Here is a 16,681-nt window from a genome sequence, read left to right as displayed (position 1 = left end):
TTTGATATTAACAAAGTACAAAATTGTTGTCAATCTTGTGATAGTGAAATGGCGTCTCATTGTAGATTTAATCTGCAATTTCTTGATTAGTAATAATATTAGTAATAATATTGAGCAGCTTTTCATATGCTTGGCCTTGGGGATTTTCTTGTCTATGAGGTGTTCATTTAGTGTCTTTTGCCCATTTTCCCCTTGGGTTGTTTGCATATTTATTTGTGGAAGTTCTTTATGTATTCTATACTTTAATTCTTTGATGATTTCATGTTATATAAATATCTTCTAGTTTTTAGCTTGCCTTCACTCTTTTTATCATACCTTTTAACGAACAAAAGCACTTCTTTTTAATTTTTCACAGCACTTTATTATGAAAAGTTCCATACAAGAAGATCACGGGACTTCCCTGGTGGCACAGTGGTTAAGAATCTGTCTGCCAATGTAGGGGACACGGGTTCGATCCCTGGTCCCAGAAGATCCCCTATGCCACGGAGCAACTAAGCCTGTGCGGCACAGCTACTGGAGCCTGTGCTCTAGAGCCTGCGTGCCACAACTGCTGAAGCCTGCGTGCCTAGAGCCCATGCTCCACAACAAGAGAAGCCACTGCAATGAGAAGCCCGCGCACCACAACGAAGAGTAGCCCCTGCTCACCGCAACTAGAGAAAGCCGGCGTGCAGCCACAGAGGCCCAGCGCAGCCAAATAAATAAATAAAATTGTAAAAGAAAGAAGAAGATCACAAGATGATCCGGGAAAGTTGAGGGGGTACTTGCTGATCATGGACCACCTTCGCTCTCACCAGATGACCTTGCTTCCCATTTCATTGAGAGTATACAGGCAATCAGAAACAAACTTCCCTCATTCATAAATAGTTTTCTCTATTTTGGATCATTCCTATCAGCATACAAGTATGTTGTCGTTTCTCCCAATTAAAGAAAACCTTCTTTTGATTCCAATTTCCCTTCAAGCGACACCATTTTTCTCTGCTCACCTTCACATAAAAACTCCTTAAGAGTCAGTGTATACTTGCTGTGTCAAATTCTTCTCTTCTCATTCACTCTTTCTCTCCTTTCCATTTAACAATTCTCTATTGAGGGCTTACCACATGCCAGGTACTGTTCTAACACATGGTGCTACATCACTGAGAAAAACAGATGACATTCCTTCCCTCAAGAGCTTACATTTCTGTCATAGGCCTATTGGCAATATTTTCTCAATCTTCAACTATGTCCATTCCTTTGTTGTTGGAAATCACTTTCCTGGACCCAGTTTCAATCTTTATTGGTTGCCTAGAGTGTCGCTCCTAGAACACTCCTTTACCAAACCCCTAAGTGGGATCTTCTGCTTCCTAGAACTAATGTCTTCATTGTTCTTGGTTTACCACAGTGTTTTGATGGGACTCATTCTCCAGGTACCATGGGTGATAATTTCTTTTAAGACTTTGCATGAACAAATATTACCTTTAATATTACCTTTAATTTCATGCTTATTTGATAGCTGATATATAATTTCAGGCTGAAAAGTTTTCTGACTTTCAATGTCACTTTTGAGAATGCTGGTACTATTTTGCATGCCATTATGATTCCCAAGCCTTTATGTATGACACATTTAATTTTTTTAGTTACACATATTTTGATTTATTACATAGTAAAATTAACTTTTTTGTTTTCAGTACCATGAGTTTTAACACATGGACAGATTTGTGTAACTATCACCACAATCAGGATACAAAACAGTTCCATCAGCCCCAAAATCTCCCTCATTCTGCTGCTTTGTAGTCAAACCATCTCCCCCATCCCAAACCTCTGATAACTGGTGATCTGTTTCCCATCCCTATAGTTTTACCTTTTCCAAATATTATACAAACACAATCACACAGTATGTAACATTTTGAGACTGGCTTCTTTCATTTAGCATAATGCATTTGCGATTCATCCAAGTTGTTGCATGTATCAAGAGTTCCTTCCTTTGTATTGTTAAAAAATGTTTCATTTATAGATGTATGGTTTTATTCGTTCATCTGTTGAATAACATCTTGATTGCTTTCAGTTTGGGGTGACTATGAATAAGGTTTCTATTAACATTCTGTTAACATTCTATTAACATCCATAGTGTGCACTGGGAAGCGAGTTCCTGTGATGGCTGTCTCCAGCCTGTAGTTAGCTTCACTCTCTCCAGAGTGTCTGCAGGGACACATGACCTGGAATGACTGTCTCTACTGGTCAGAGGCAGGTCCAAGGTCTAAGCTAGCTCTCTTTCCTCGAAGTGCACACACACTCATTGGTAATGGCCTCAGCTCAGTGGGGAGCAGTGCCGGAGCAAGAGGGGCTAGAACATTAGCCTGGTGCAGGCTGGGTGGGGCACTGGGTACATTCTAGTAATCCAGCCAGAGGCCTGGGCAGCAATCAAGCCCACCTTCTCCAGGGAGGGATTTGAGGGGAAGGATTAAGTCCCACGAACGTTCTTTTCTGACCCTGAGGTCTGTGACTGTCCCATCCCACCTGTGGTCTGCCCACCTGAACTCATGCCGTGGACTCTGGAAGGGAGTCAGGGTGAGAATATGGGGGAAGGGTGGACCCAAGTGCTCCCCATTGTCCAGGTGCAGTCACTCCTTACTTCCCATCCTCACTGCGCCCATCCTGCCCCTGTCCCGGGTAGCTCATGTTGGGTGGCCTCATATATGGGTCCCCTGATTCTAAGATGAGCTACTCTGAGGAGCCACCCTTCCCAATCTCATTCCATCCACACCCACAGTAGTTGTCAGACATCATAGGATCACAGAGTAGGATCGAGAGCCACCTCCAGCGAATCCAACATTTCGAGCATCCCGACACCCTGTCGTGGGGGTTGGTGACTTCTGCATCATCCCCCTCCTATGTTTTGGGAATTTAACGACAACCTTTGAACAAAACAGATCCGAACCTTGCTTTTGCTCATTCAATGCCTTACAGAACCTGGACCAGCCTCTACTCCCTTTACTCCCTGAATCACATCTTTCTCCCTCAAGGGAGATTACCCCTGATTACATTTATTCACACACAGGGACACACCGTCACCAACCTTGAATGGCCAATCTACCATCATACCCCCTTTTGTGTAGTAAAACACCGGTCTTTCAGGAAGGGTGTCAGGCAGAACCACCCTTGCCCCACTCAAACACAAATCTGTCCCTCTGAGTCTCAGGCTGGTACAGCCCTGGGTCCTGGCTGAGGGAAGGAAGTGCTCCCCAACCTCGAGTGAGGGGGAAATCGAACATGGAGTTCAGACTCAATCTCGTGTGTCCTAAAGAGGCAGTCTGGGAGATTGAGCTGGGACACGGAAATATCATTTCCAGGAAAATCTGTGTCACGGGGCTGGTGGAAGAGTATTTGACGGGGACCATGCAACAACACAGACCTACTAACCACACTCGCCATAGAACCTGACAGGCCAATTTCCACTCAAGGGTGTACAGACGACCCGGCTGGAGGAGGGTGGTCAGCTGGCTAGGGCAGGGAGGATGTGAATGCTTCCAGATTGGAGCTCTGGAAGGGGGTCATGAGTTCCTGCTGATGGGAAGGGTGAATGGCAGAGATGAATGGGAACCGCCAGACCCCAGAGGAGGAGGGGGGTTTGGAGAGAGCTAGAAGAGGGCCTTCGGGGGAAAGGGAGGACGTGCCAATGTGGCCAGGCAGAGCACACACAGGACCCAGACCTGGGACACTCCGCTGGCTTGACTGCAGGGATGGTAACAGAGGCTGGCCCAGAGTCCCCACCACAGGATGCCACAGATACCGTTCTGGAAAAGGCTCTGACGTGGAGCAGCGCCCCGGCCCGGCCCCCTACCCCGACCCCGACCCCTACCCCTCCAGAGAGAAGGCAGAACACAGAATATGAGAGGTACTTTAATTGGAAACTGCTGTGAAACTGGGGCGGGGCGGGGGCAAAACAAGGGGGAGAGGAAGCCCTAGCTGAGGCAGAACAGGAGGGAACGAGCTTGGCCACAGCTCCAGGGCCCCAAAGGTACCAGCTGCTCCTCTTGCAGGAAGACGCTGGGCTCAACCTGTGAAACAGCAGAGTCAGGGAAGAGCCTGAAGCCAGGGCCAGCCCCCAGCCCTGCTCAACAGCCAGGACTGTGGGAAGGGGTACGGTGTGTGTAACACTCACTTCAAAGGGTCTGCAACTTGTCAGCCAGGTACTGCATGGCGGCTGCAACAGGGACAGGCATTAGCAGGCGCTCCAGACAGAGGGATACAGAAGCCCGTCCCCCTATCCCCGTGAGGAACCGCCTAGCCCTGATACCTGAAACCCCTCCAGACCCGATGCAAAGAGCTCTGGGCCTGATCACTCCCCACCACCCAAATTGAATGTGGAACCGGTTCCTAAAGGGAAACAAAATGTGCCAGCAGCTCTCATGCTGTGGGCCGTGCCACAACCACTCAGAACTTGTCACACACACAAACAAACAATCCAACAAGAACCTTAGAAGCCACACCAAGCAGCAGTTCAAGGGAAAAATCAACGAGGCATCTCTAAAAGTCCTATCAGAAGGACATTCCCTAGGACTGGTCTGGTTGTCAAAGTGTGCATGCAGTCCAGACAGTACTTTGTTATTTGTACACACGCCCAGTTGTACATGCACAGCCAGCTCCAGGGCCAGGCCTGAGAGGTTCTCCTCCCCACAGGGATGATCGTCCCTGCCAGGCCCACCGCACCTGCAGCCCACCCCCACCCCAGGTGCCCACCCGGGTTCTTCACTAAGACACCGCTCTCCGGCCCTGGTTCCTCATACCAAGTTGCTCCTTAAGTTCGTCTACTTCTCTCTTTAGCTCGAGACACTAGGCCAGCAGACAGAGGAGGAAGAGAAATGATTAGTATACTCTGGCCTCCTCTCTCCTCCACCTTCTCCTCTCCCCCGGGCCCTCCACCCCAAAGCCGGGTGGTTAGACTGGCAAGGGCTCCTCAGTGGAAAGGAGGTGGGCTCCCTCCGTGGGGTATGTGATGGGGGCAGGGGAGGGGGAGCCCACACATGTCAGCTGAACTTGGACCCAGATCCCACCCTCGAGTTTGGGCCTGCATTTCCAGGATGCAGTGGAAGCATTACCCAAGGACAGCAGGGCGTTCCCAGTGGCTGCTGCTGCGTTTCCGGTCTTGGGGGATGGTCAAGTGGCCCCCGGTCACCTGAGAGGGAAAGGACACACAATCCAGCTTCCCAGGCTCCCAGTGAGGTGGAAAGGGCCAAGCGGGCTCTAAAGTGAGGTGAGGCAGCACCACCCTCTGCTGGCAACCAGCCGCCCCTGCTCTGCCCAGCAGCCGGAACCTTGTCTCTGGGCCTGCTTCCCCTGTTCCCCGGGGACAGCCATTTCGCCACTGTGGTCCCCAAACAATGTGGCTCTGGATTCGACCCTCCCAGAGCTGCAGCCACAGCCAGCACGTGGGAGAGCAATGTGGCCGAACAGGACTTAACAGAAAAGGCTGTTCCCCTGCAAGTCTACACCCGGAGCAGCTGTTTGGGGCACTGCCACCGATCACCCCGGCCGCACAAACCCCACACAGAGGATGATGTGGCTCAAGGCCAGCCCTGCCAGCACCCCGTCTTCTGTGGGAGAAGCTGCCTGGGAGCAAGGCTGTGCCCCCGGCAGAGACAGAGGCAGAGGTTTCTGTCCTCAACCCCTCTTCCCTCCCCTCATATCAAACCCACGACACTCACCTGAGGGGGCAGGCCCCCTGGGCATGACTTCTCCCTGGTTCAGGGCCAAGGGTTCTGAGTTTCCTGGATCTTGGGGGCCTCTGGTGTTGACGTCGCCACTGCTGGCTTTTCTACGATGCATGCGCAGACAAGATGTCCCTGGCCTGTGAGTGAGCAGCTGAAACAAAAATTTCTCACCGATTTGGACTAAGGAACTGTGTGTGTGTGTGTGTGTGTGTGTGTGTGTGAGAGAGAGAGAGAGAGAGAGAGAGAGAGAGAGAGAGAGAGAGAGAGAGAGAGAGAGAGAGTTGTGTGATTCGGGCCAGGGTGAGGCAGGGAATTGGGAAGGGAATTGAAAGGCTGATCTCATTAGCACTTTCTCCCTCAGTCAGCCCCAGGCCAGCAGGCAGAGCTGATCTAGGCACAACAGTGGGACACTGAGAAAGCCCAGGCCCCCTGCAAGGAAGGTCTGGGGAACAGCTAGGAAGGAGGATTCAGGAAGCTGGTGAGTCTAAATACTGAGGCTTTCCGGGGAAGCTTTTAAGGGATCCCCCGACCCAATTCAGCTACCAGCCCTCCCTTCCATCCCAGCCCAAGTCTCTCAGAGGAGGCTGGAAAGAGGCCAAGGGTGGAGAACCGGGCCCAGGACACCCGAAGTGCTACCTTAATGTTTGTCCCTAGGAAAAGGAGCCCGATCTGGCATCGTAATGACCCAGTGACCGAGGGGCACCCAATGCTGACCTCTGAGGGGTGGACAGAGGCAGCATGGATGAAGACGTGTGCCCTGGGTGCTGTGGGGGGGGGGGAAGAGTGGGGAGAGAGGAGGAGCATGGCCTACTCACTTGGCCCTTTGGGGCTGGGTCTCTATTTGGGTCCTTATCTTCTCCCGCCACCGCCTCAGACTCCCTTGCCCACCTGACCACGGATTTCTTCCCAGCGCCACTGTGCTTGGACTGTTTGGTTCCCGAAAGGACCAAGGTATAACTCTTGGGTCTCCCAGGCAGCGGAATACCAGAGATTGGGGGGAAGGTGGCCGGTTCCACGGGAGTTGCCGAGATTCGCTGCCCCCGGGAACGGAAGGTTCCCCCCAGGGCAAGTTTGGATGCTTCCCCGACGGATTTCTTCTCCTGGGCTCCGTTCTTCCTAGGAGTGACCTGCGGCAGGCCACCTGGAGCAGCAGCAGAAACAGAAGCAGCAGCAGCAGCAGCAGCAGCAGCAGCTCCCGGGTAGCTGGGCTTGCTGCCCCCCTTGCCCCACAGCACGCTCTGCATTTTCTTAGGGGAAGAGATGCCCTGCTCTCCCACGCCCTGCCTTTCCACAACCGAAGAGAGTCCTCGCGGAGCCGAGGACAGGGAAGAGCCTGTCACGTGACGGTAATTCTCCCTGACTTGGAACTTCGAGTGTCTGGGAGTGTCCCCGGGATCCTCGGGTCTGCTGGGCTTGGCCTGGCCTCCTCCTCTGCGGTAAGTGCTCACCGTCATCAGCTGTGTCTCACTGAATTCATCTGAGGACTCGGAGTCGGACAGCAGCCAGGCCAGGCCTTCCGCGGAGCGCCGCTGGCGATCCGCAGCCACGTTCAACCTACGCTTAGTGCCTCTCTTAGGGTTCCCCAAGGCCCGGCCCGCTTCAGGCCCACCCAGGTGGAGAGGGCCGGCTGGAGCCGTCGACGCCTCCCCACAGCTCTGGCCGGGCGCTCCTCGACCGCCGGGACCCGCCTCGAGGCACAGTGTCGACCAAGTGGCCTCTTTGAAGGCAGTGGACCTCTCCGGGGACGGGTACCTGCGGACGCCCAGCACGTCCTGGTCGGTCAGCTGCTGCAGGTTGGCCTCCTTGGCCGCCTCAGACTCCTCGATCAGGTCCAGGAGGTCCCTCGTGTGCTCATCTGGGGAGCCAGGTCGGCCTTCGCGGCCCCACAGCACCGGCCCTCGCGCTTCCAGCATCTCCCGCTCAGACTGGAAGCCCTCGGGGTCCGGGTATCTGCGGACGCCCAGCACATCCTGGTCGGTCAGCTGCTGCAGGTTGGCCTCCTTGGCCGCCTCAGACTCGTCGATCAGGTCCAGGAGGTCCCTCGTGTGCTCATCTGGGGAGCCAGGTTGGCCTTCGCGGCCCCACAGCACCGGCCCTCGCCCTTCCAGCATCTCCCGCTTCGACTGGAAGCCCTCGGGGTCCGGGAAGCCGCCTCCGCCCTTGCCGCTCCGCGGCTCCCCAGGCTCGGGGCCTGGGTCGGGCCCCGGTGGGACTGCGGGGCCGGCTATGCGAACGCCGGCCCGCTCCCTGACTTTCGGGCGGACACGCCTTCTCAACACATACACCTCATCCGGGGAGCTCATGTCGCGACCCGGGTGGCCCCAGAACCGGGGCGACGGTCGATGGCCCGAGTCGCGGTCGCGGTCACGGCGGGCTAGGCGGGCGGCGCTCAGAAGGGAGCGTCAGCCACCTCACGCGCCGCACGAGCTCGCCTCAAAAGAAAGGACGCGCCACTTTCAGCGCGCCTCTCACGCCCGCGCCGCAGCCTCCTCATTGGTCCGGCCCCCGCCAACCAGCGGGCTCCTTGTTCGCCCGCCCCCGTCGAGACCTAACCAATGGGGCCGAGGGCCTCTGGTTTGCTCGCAAGCCCGTGGGCGGTCCGGGCAGTTGGCTGGTGAAGGAGGTGGTGGGAGTGCCTCCCTCTGTCAAGCCTCTGGGCCCGCCTCCTCCTGTCCCGCCTCCCCTTTCTGGTTAGAGTCACAGCTCTGAGCCTCCGTTTCCCATGTATACAGGGGGTCGAGGGCGTCGGCGAGTGAGGGCGCCGGGCTCCAGGGGTGGTGAGGATGAAACGTCAAGATGGAGGCGCTGGATGCCTAGCACGCGCCGAAAGCATTTGCCAGCCTCCCTTCCACCGCAAGCCTTAAGACCCAACAGGAGAATGGGCACAGGAGTCCCGCAGTCAGTGATCAGGGGTCGGCCAGAGAGCAAAGGGATCGTATTTTTGTTCTGTAAGGTCTCTGTCTCAACTGCTCCATCAAATGTGGCTCAGCAGACGTTCCTGGCAGGCGGGTGTGGCGGATAGACTTGGGGTTGGCCTCGCTCCATCAGTCCTTCCCCCTCTCTGAGGCAAATTCAAAGAAGAGGAAATCGCAGTGGCCAGTTACACCCCAAAAGATGCTCCCCACCGCTGATCCTGGAGATGTGAACTAAAACCACGAATCGGGTTTCACACACTAGGTTGACAACCTTCAAAGAGCTTAACCATTCCGAGGGTGGGAGAGGTTAGGAGCAAACCCCTGTGGCGGTGGTGCAAGAGACGCATTTGGCAGAATCCATTGAAAGCAACTTAGTGCCGGCACGGACTCTGTGCCTGGCACTCTTCTAAGCGCTGGGCATAAATAATAATGCATCCGCGTGACACGCCTTTAACTATAGTACCAACTATTACTGGCCTCTTCCCGGTGAGGAAACAGGCACTGAGAGGTTCGGCCACTGGCCCAAGGTCATTCGGCTCGTGGGGATCAGCGGCAGGATTGAAACCAATCAATCTGACTCCAGAGTCCTTGCTTTTAGCCCAAGATCTTTAAAAGGAAGGAAGAAAGAATCTATTTCCTCTCTGCTCCTGCAAGTCCGCTGCCTGGTACTTCTTCCGGAGACACGCTGGTACCTGTAGTGTACAAGAACACATGCACAAGGGAGTTGGTGATGGGAAAAACTGGGAACACTCCAAATTCCCGTCAGTAAGGAAATGGATGAATGCAACGTGGCTTAGCATCCAGTAGCATAAAGCGTGGCAGTCCAACGGAATGCATCAGGCCATTCTCACAGCTTTCGAAAGCATCCGCCTGACTTCCAACTGCAAGTTGCAGAACGATGGCTTTGGATTCACATTTGTAAGTTAAATCACTTGCGTGCGTGGGCACACGCGCACACACCAGTCAATCCTATGTAATATATGAGAATTCATTTAAGTATATGTACAAGTATGTTTTAAAGTTTTGAAGGACGCACAACCAAGGCCTACCAGTTGTGATGGCGGTGGGTGTGGATAGCCAGGTGTCTCTCAATTTTTCTTGGAACTGTCAGTTCTCAGCTCCCCTGAGCTGAGCAGTACTGATGTCTGGGGAGTGGTGCCTCCCTTGGTTTCTATACGGCCCATGGGTGTTAGAATTTCCCGTGTCTGCCACCCCACTCCTACTCTGACACCGCTCCATTCCTCCCATACCTTCCTTCTGCTCCTTCCCGTTCATACTCCTCTGTCTTCAGTCACCTCTCTCTCCTGCAACCTGCTCTGGCTGACCTCCTGGAGAGTCCTGGGGTGTCTGAACCCCTCTTGCCTGTGGAACTCAAAGGCCCAGTTTTCTGGGTCTGCACCTGAGAAGCTAGCCGTGCTGGAGAAGTTTCAGAGCAGGGGAGATTGGGTGCACTGTAAATCTGCAATCCTCCTCCTCGAGCCTGCCCCCGATGGTGCCTGCCCGTTTGTGGATACCGCCCTCTTCCACTTCTCCCAGTGACTTTTTAAGTCGTGGTGTGCTATTTCAAATATGTTAAAATGGATAAGGAAGGATATAGCAAAATCTCCTGCATCCACCAGCACCCTAGGAAACATTACCAGTGGATTCAGTGGAAGCCTCCGTCTTCCCTCTCACCATTTCCATTCCCTTCCTCCCTCCCCCAGAGAGAGACTCCCAGAACTTCTTCTCACCTTCTCCACTCTCTTCGTCCCTGTGGCTCTCCTACCTCCTCTTCCCCTGCATCCCATACGTCTCCAATGATGTCACTAATCTCTGCTTTAGCCCCCTATGCTCACCAGGATCCAATACTGCTTTTGACTTACTCTCTTGGCCTGGGGTGGGAGCCAGTGTCAGAGGTTCCTCTTGGCTTTCCCCACCGGGATAGCTCTTACCCCACAGAGCAGTGACCCAATGTGGAAGTCATTGCTCCAACTGCCAAGTGTATCACTTATCATTATCAGCTTGGGCACTGGAGAAATGACCGCTATTTTGGTCCAGGGACCCATTCAGCTCACTGTGAACCGGTCTCTATTCCCAACTCCTTTTAATGTCAGGGCCTCATAAGCCCCATTCTAATGGGGCCCCATCATGACACTTTGGGCCTCCTGGATCAATGTCAGCTCAGATCCTGTGTCCAGTAGTAGTAGAAGTGTCTGGGTCTTTTTCTAGCCTCCGGGTACAGTCACCTGAGAACTGGCAGTCATTCTCTTTAGGGACGGTCATAACCCACTGCCTTGTTTCTGGATCCTTCCTCCTCAGGACTCATCCACCTCTTCAGTGGGGCCAGTCTCTGAATTGGCTGAGGACCAGGAACTGAGCAGGAGACTGTGGCTTTTTAGCGGGATGATGGCCCTCCTTCTCTTGCATTCTTGCCTTTTGCTGGCTGTCGTTGCCCCTAGGGAGCCATGCTGTCTGAGCCATCTTCTCAGCTTTCTGCCGGTCAAGCAGGCACTCTTGACTGCCCCTCTGAGCTTGCTGGTCGTTACTGGAAATGTGGTCTGCTGGCATCTCTTGGTTAAGAGCTGCCCTCTGCCCTCTATCATGTCAGAATTCGTTGGCTCCCATGGGTGGTAATGAGCCCAGGTCGGGACCACTTTCCTTCCATCATTGGCATTGGCCTCCAGAGGGGAGCAACCACCAAACTTCTAGTGATGCTGGGGCCCCTCTCACCAGAACACTCCTGATGGCTTTGGTGTCCTCTCAGCCCTACAGTGGGACATGTGTCCTACAGTGGGATGTGTCCTCTCAGCCCTACAGTGGGACATAACCATGAGGCCATGTGACTGGCCTCACCTTTTCTGTCCGTTCTAGCATGTCTGCATCACTCAACCTTTTTGTTCCTTCCTCTGCCATCTGCCAATCCAAGGCAGGCATTTCCACTTCTCTCCTTATGGGCCATCACTTTCTCAAAGTTTCAAAGGGCCAGTCTGGCAGTGAATTTCCTCCACCTCCTGGAGTCCTTGCCCGTGTGTTAAATCCCATGGCATGAGAAAGCGCCTCCGCTCAGTAAAACTTGCTTATCCACTCTTATATTCCTGTCCACTTGATCCAGCACCCTCAAAATCCAATCCCAGGGATATTGCCCTGCTCCTGCCAGTACAGGCTTGTTATTTCTTGGTGTATAATTTCTTTTTCCCCTTATCAGGCTCGGCATATCCCAGTGAGTTTATGGAGAAGAGATGAGGGTTTCCCTGGGAGAGGTGTCTGTCACTTTGTGGGGGAGCAGACTCTGTAGCATCTACCAGCACAGGGCATGTGTTAGCTCTTGCTAGGGAAGGAAGGGCCACCCTGCAAGCTTTGAGGCCTCAGGACGTTTGGATCTGATAAGCCAACGTTTGGAGACATCCATGCCAATATACCCGGCCTACATTTCAGAGTCTGAAGTTTTTCCAAAAAGGGCCCTGACCTTCCCATAACAGGCCTGTGTTTGTCAAGGATGTATACATCTCTGGAGTTCTGCACTTACTGTTATCGCATAATCTGTGAGCTACTCAGCTGTCTCTGCAGGAGGCAAGGGCATTTTGTAAGCCACCAAGAAAACCCCATGAATCTTACACTTGGCCCTTAACTGTTTGGTAATGTCCCTTAGTTTCTCATTACGTCTTCACAGGGCGCCAGTATAACAGTGATGAACAGCCGCCTCTGCCCTCCCTATAGACATAGTGCCCTCCCTACCATTCAAAGGCCTGAATCATCTCACAGGCCACAAGTAAGACCCTCCACTGGGATATTTTTCAAGGTACGTATGGATAAAACCTTAAGGAATCAGGAGGTAACCTTGTGCTAGAGATTATCCATGCCCCACATAACACTCAAAATGGTACGCTCTTTGTCATTTGGGCAGTGAGTGAGCTGGTCCATAAACCCCATCTTATAGCTAACTTCTCAGACCACTCCTGGTACCACTTTTGTTAGTTTGGGTCCTCCAAAAATACGGACACCAAGGCATGATTGGACATGAACGAACATGATGGGAGAATGGCATGTGAAGGATAAAGGAGAAGGAGCAGGAATGAGTCTTCTTCTTCAGGGTGCGATGCGGGTCTGACGTCTTTAAGAGAGACGTGGGGGAAAGGAGGGTCAGATAAGAAGAATCTCAGATGCAGTTTCGTTCTAACAGTAAACTTTAGTTCCGTTTAGTTTAGTTTGTTCAGGCTCATGTGGAGTCCCCACCCTACAGCTGCCATTTAGAGGAGTCCCTGTCCTGAAGCAGTATGCCCCTGCCATGCTCAGTCACTGGCTGGGAGCTACCCAGAGGATGTGGGATCTTGGCACAAACAATGGTGGTGCCAGAGAAGTGGCAGCTGGCACTTGCCAATCTACTATGTTCCCTGCAGTGGATCGGAGGGGCATGTTTCTATGGCCACCACAAGGAAGCAGAAGTCAAAGGTGACTAACATTTCCGTTTTGAGTGACTTTGTGGTGGGGAGCATAAGGACACAGGAAGTAAAGAAAGATTGGGAGGGAAATGATAGGATTTTGGATACATTAAGGTTATGTTTCTTATAGGACATGCAGGTGGAATGCACTTAGAAATTTGGTTCTGGAACACCAGTGAGGGGTCAAAGCTAGAGAGAGATACAGACTTGGGAGCCATTCATTCCCTCAGTAAACTTTTATAGCAGTGTTTTTTCAAACGTCACCATAACCTTAGAAGTTCCTTGCATGGAAGCTCCAATTCCTTTCCCTTCACCCTCCTCAGAAGTAACCTCTATCCTTTGTCTTCAGCGTTCCCTTCCTTTTCTTTAGTTATTCTCTACATAGGTTCATATTCCTAACAACGTTGGTTTTGCTGCATCCTTTGGTCTTTATGTAAATGGAATCATTTGTGTGGTTTCTGACTTCTCCCGTGTGATACTGTGTAACTGAGATTCATCCCTGTTGTCGCATGTGGCAGGCACTTGTTCATTTTCATTGCTGTACACTGTTCCACCAAATGAATATACAGTAGACTCTCATTATCATGATAGTTATTTGCAGTCTATAAAGTTGCCATGAACACTGAATTAGGCAATCCTGAAACATTGCTCCTAAGGGAAATATAATTTCAAGTTCCTACCATCCGCTGGTCACAACATTTTCATCGACTGATCGCTGCGTAATCATGTTTCATGTGTGTTTCTGTTTAAAGGCACTCTATTTAATACAAATATTATTGATTCATTAACACTGACCTCACAGCCAACAGCATTATAAATCATGCCTGAACAAGGTTTATGTAACACACATATTTTCTTGAGTGCACGTCATAGTCATTTTGCACTCAAGAACACTAGACAGTACTTCAGCACTAAGCTTGGAGGCCATCTTTAATTATGAAATCACCAACAAAGAAGCACAAAAATGCAAACTATGTGGCACCAAATAAATCATGAAAAGGACACTTGCTTGCAGTATGAGACTGAAACCAGAAGGCAGGGCGTCACCTTGTTTGACCTCAGTTGGGAACATATTCCACCAACTCAAATTTTTCACAGCTCTCTCGAACGAGGAGGAAAGCACTCTGGTACTGATTTGTGGTTAAAAATGAATTTTAGCAAATAGGGGAATTTGCAAGTATGGAATCTACAAATAACAAGAATCAACTGTATCTCAACCTATGTATCCATTCTCCTGTCAATGGGTAATTTGGGTTGTTTCCATTTGGGCAGATATTATTCATAGCGCTACTATAAACATTCTGGCGCATGTTTCCTGGTGCCCACGTACAAGAGCCTTCCAGGGCAGAGCTTTCCAACTTTTGGACCTGGGACTTTGAGGCCTTCATCTCCAGAGACAGCCAGACAGCAGCCCCTGGACCGCTTGGTTCTGGCCCTGAACAACTTTGTCATCTTACTCCTGTATGCCATACAATCATCATTTTCTGTGTGAGCCATAGAATCAAATGGCTGGGAAGCTGTGTTCCAGTGCTCATACTTAGGACTGAAATTGTCATCTCATAGGGAAAGAAGATTTCCAACATTACTAGATCATGCCAGAGTTTTTACAATGGGGTCATGCTAATTTCTACTCCTATCAACAGTGTTTAACTGTTCCACATCCTCATCAACATTTGATATTAACAAAGTACAAAATTGTTGTCAATCTTGTGATAGTGAAATGGCGTCTCATTGTAGATTTAATCTGCAATTTCTTGATTAGTAATAATATTAGTAATAATATTGAGCAGCTTTTCATATGCTTGGCCTTGGGGATTTTCTTGTCTATGAGGTGTTCATTTAGTGTCTTTTGCCCATTTTCCCCTTGGGTTGTTTGCATATTTATTTGTGGAAGTTCTTTATGTATTCTATACTTTAATTCTTTGATGATTTCATGTTATGTAAATATCTTCTAGTTTTTAGCTTGACTTCACTCTTTTTATCATACCTTTTAACGAACAAAAGCACTTCTTTTTAATTTTTCACAGCACTTTATTATGAAAAGTTCCATACAAGAAGATCACGGGACTTCCCTGGTGGCACAGTGGTTAAGAATCTGTCTGCCAATGTAGGGGACACGGGTTCGATCCCTGGTCCCAGAAGATCCCCTATGCCACGGAGCAACTAAGCCTGTGCGGCACAGCTACTGGAGCCTGTGCTCTAGAGTCTGCGTGCCACAACTGCTGAAGCCTGCGTGCCTAGAGCCCATGCTCCACAACAAGAGAAGCCACTGCAATGAGAAGCCCGCGCACCACAACGAAGAGTAGCCCCTGCTCACCGCAACTAGAGAAAGCCGGCGCGCAGCCACAGAGGCCCAGCGCAGCCAAATAAATAAATAAAATTGTAAAAGAAAGAAGAAGATCACAAGATGATCCGGGAAAGTTGAGGGGGTACTTGCTGATCATGGACCACCTTCGCTCTCACCAGATGGCCTTGCTTCCCATTTCATTGAGAGTATACAGGCAATCAGAAACAAACTTCCCTCATTCATAAATAGTTTTCTCTATTTTGGATCATTCCTATCAGCATACAAGTATGTTGTCGTTTCTCCCAATTAAAGAAAACCTTCTTTTGATTCCAATTTCCCTTCAAGCGACACCATTTTTCTCTGCTCACCTTCACATAAAAACTCCTTAAGAGTCAGTGTATACTTGCTGTGTCAAATTCTTCTCTTCTCATTCACTCTTTCTCTCCTTTCCATTTCACAATTCTCTATTGAGGGCTTACCACATGCCAGGTACTGTTCTAACACATGGTGCTACATCACTGAGAAAAACAGATGACATTCCTTCCCTCAAGAGCTTACATTTCTGTCATAGGCCTATTGGCAATATTTTCTCAATCTTCAACTATGTCCATTCCTTTGTTGTTGGAAATCACTTTCCTGGACCCAGTTTCAATCTTTATTGGTTGCCTAGAGTGTCGCTCCTAGAACACTCCTTTACCAAACCCCTAAGTGGGATCTTCTGCTTCCTAGAACTAATGTCTTCATTGTTCTTGGTTTACCACAGTGTTTTGATGGGACTCATTCTCCAGGTACCATGGGTGATAATTTCTTTTAAGACTTTGCATGAACAAATATTACCTTTAATATTACCTTTAATTTCATGCTTATTTGATAGCTGATATATAATTTCAGGCTGAAAAGTTTTCTGACTTTCAATGTCACTTTTGAGAATGCTGGTACTATTTTGCATGCCATTATGATTCCCAAGCCTTTATGTATGACACATTTAATTTTTTTAGTTACACATATTTTGATTTATTACATAGTAAAATTAACTTTTTTGTTTTCAGTACCATGAGTTTTAACACATGGACAGATTTGTGTAACTATCACCACAATCAGGATACAAAACAGTTCCATCAGCCCCAAAATCTCCCTCATTCTGCTGCTTTGTAGTCAAACCATCTCCCCCATCCCAAACCTCTGATAACTGGTGATCTGTTTCCCATCCCTATAGTTTTACCTTTTCCAAATATTATACAAACACAATCACACAGTATGTAACATTTTGAGACTGGCTTCTTTCATTTAGCATAATGCATTTGCGATTCATCCAAGTTGTTGCATGTATCAAGAGTTCCTTCCTTTGTATTGTTAAAGAATGTTTCATTTATA

The 16,681-nt window shown here is 50.2% G+C and overlaps 1 protein-coding gene and 3 long non-coding RNA genes across 7 annotated transcripts in view; 3 read left to right on the top strand and 1 right to left on the bottom strand.

Annotated features, from left to right (window-relative positions):
- Nucleotides 1–942, top strand: part of LOC137217175 (uncharacterized) — a 3,364-nt gene extending 2,422 nt beyond the window's left edge. The window contains exon 2 of the long non-coding RNA XR_010940033.1: nt 356–942. This is a non-coding gene — a long non-coding RNA (uncharacterized lncRNA). The remainder of the gene's footprint in view (nt 1–355) is intronic.
- LOC137217172 (uncharacterized) overlaps nt 1–2,013 on the top strand; it is a 25,842-nt gene extending 23,829 nt beyond the window's left edge. Inside the window, exon 4 of the long non-coding RNA XR_010940028.1 lies at nt 1,105–2,013. This is a non-coding gene — a long non-coding RNA (uncharacterized lncRNA). The remainder of the gene's footprint in view (nt 1–1,104) is intronic.
- The window catches only part of LOC137217170 (uncharacterized protein CXorf49 homolog), a 13,313-nt gene extending 5,695 nt beyond the window's left edge, over nt 1–7,618 (bottom strand). The window contains exons 1-6 of one of the 3 annotated variants that reach the window (XR_010940026.1): nt 6,503–7,618; nt 5,682–5,838; nt 5,076–5,152; nt 4,717–4,809; nt 4,139–4,180; nt 3,859–4,034 (exon numbers count right to left, since the gene is read on the bottom strand). Coding sequence is in view for 2 of the 3 variants with exons in the window: in XM_067723723.1 (XP_067579824.1) it covers nt 4,140–4,180; nt 4,764–4,809; nt 5,076–5,152; nt 5,682–5,838; nt 6,503–7,600 (1,419 nt within the window). In the remaining variant the exon portion in view is untranslated. Of the gene's footprint in view, nt 1–3,858; nt 4,035–4,138; nt 4,181–4,716; nt 4,810–5,075; nt 5,153–5,681; nt 5,839–6,502 lie in introns of those variants that run through there. The other 2 variants (XM_067723723.1, XM_067723724.1) reach the window with 2 other exon arrangements.
- Nucleotides 5,913–16,681, top strand: LOC137217173 (uncharacterized). 2 transcript variants are annotated; one of them, XR_010940030.1, is made up of 4 exons: nt 5,913–6,165; nt 6,940–7,123; nt 12,252–12,380; nt 15,048–16,681. It is a non-coding gene; the product is annotated as an uncharacterized lncRNA (long non-coding RNA). The 2 variants fall into 2 exon arrangements; XR_010940031.1 differs by lacking the exon at nt 6,940–7,123 and having other exon boundaries at nt 5,926–6,165.

The sequence above is a fragment of the Pseudorca crassidens genome, chromosome X, assembly GCF_039906515.1.
Source record: "Pseudorca crassidens isolate mPseCra1 chromosome X, mPseCra1.hap1, whole genome shotgun sequence".
In the NCBI taxonomy this organism is placed as follows: domain Eukaryota; kingdom Metazoa; phylum Chordata; class Mammalia; order Artiodactyla; family Delphinidae; genus Pseudorca; species Pseudorca crassidens.
This window is presented reverse-complemented; position numbering and strand designations above follow the sequence as displayed.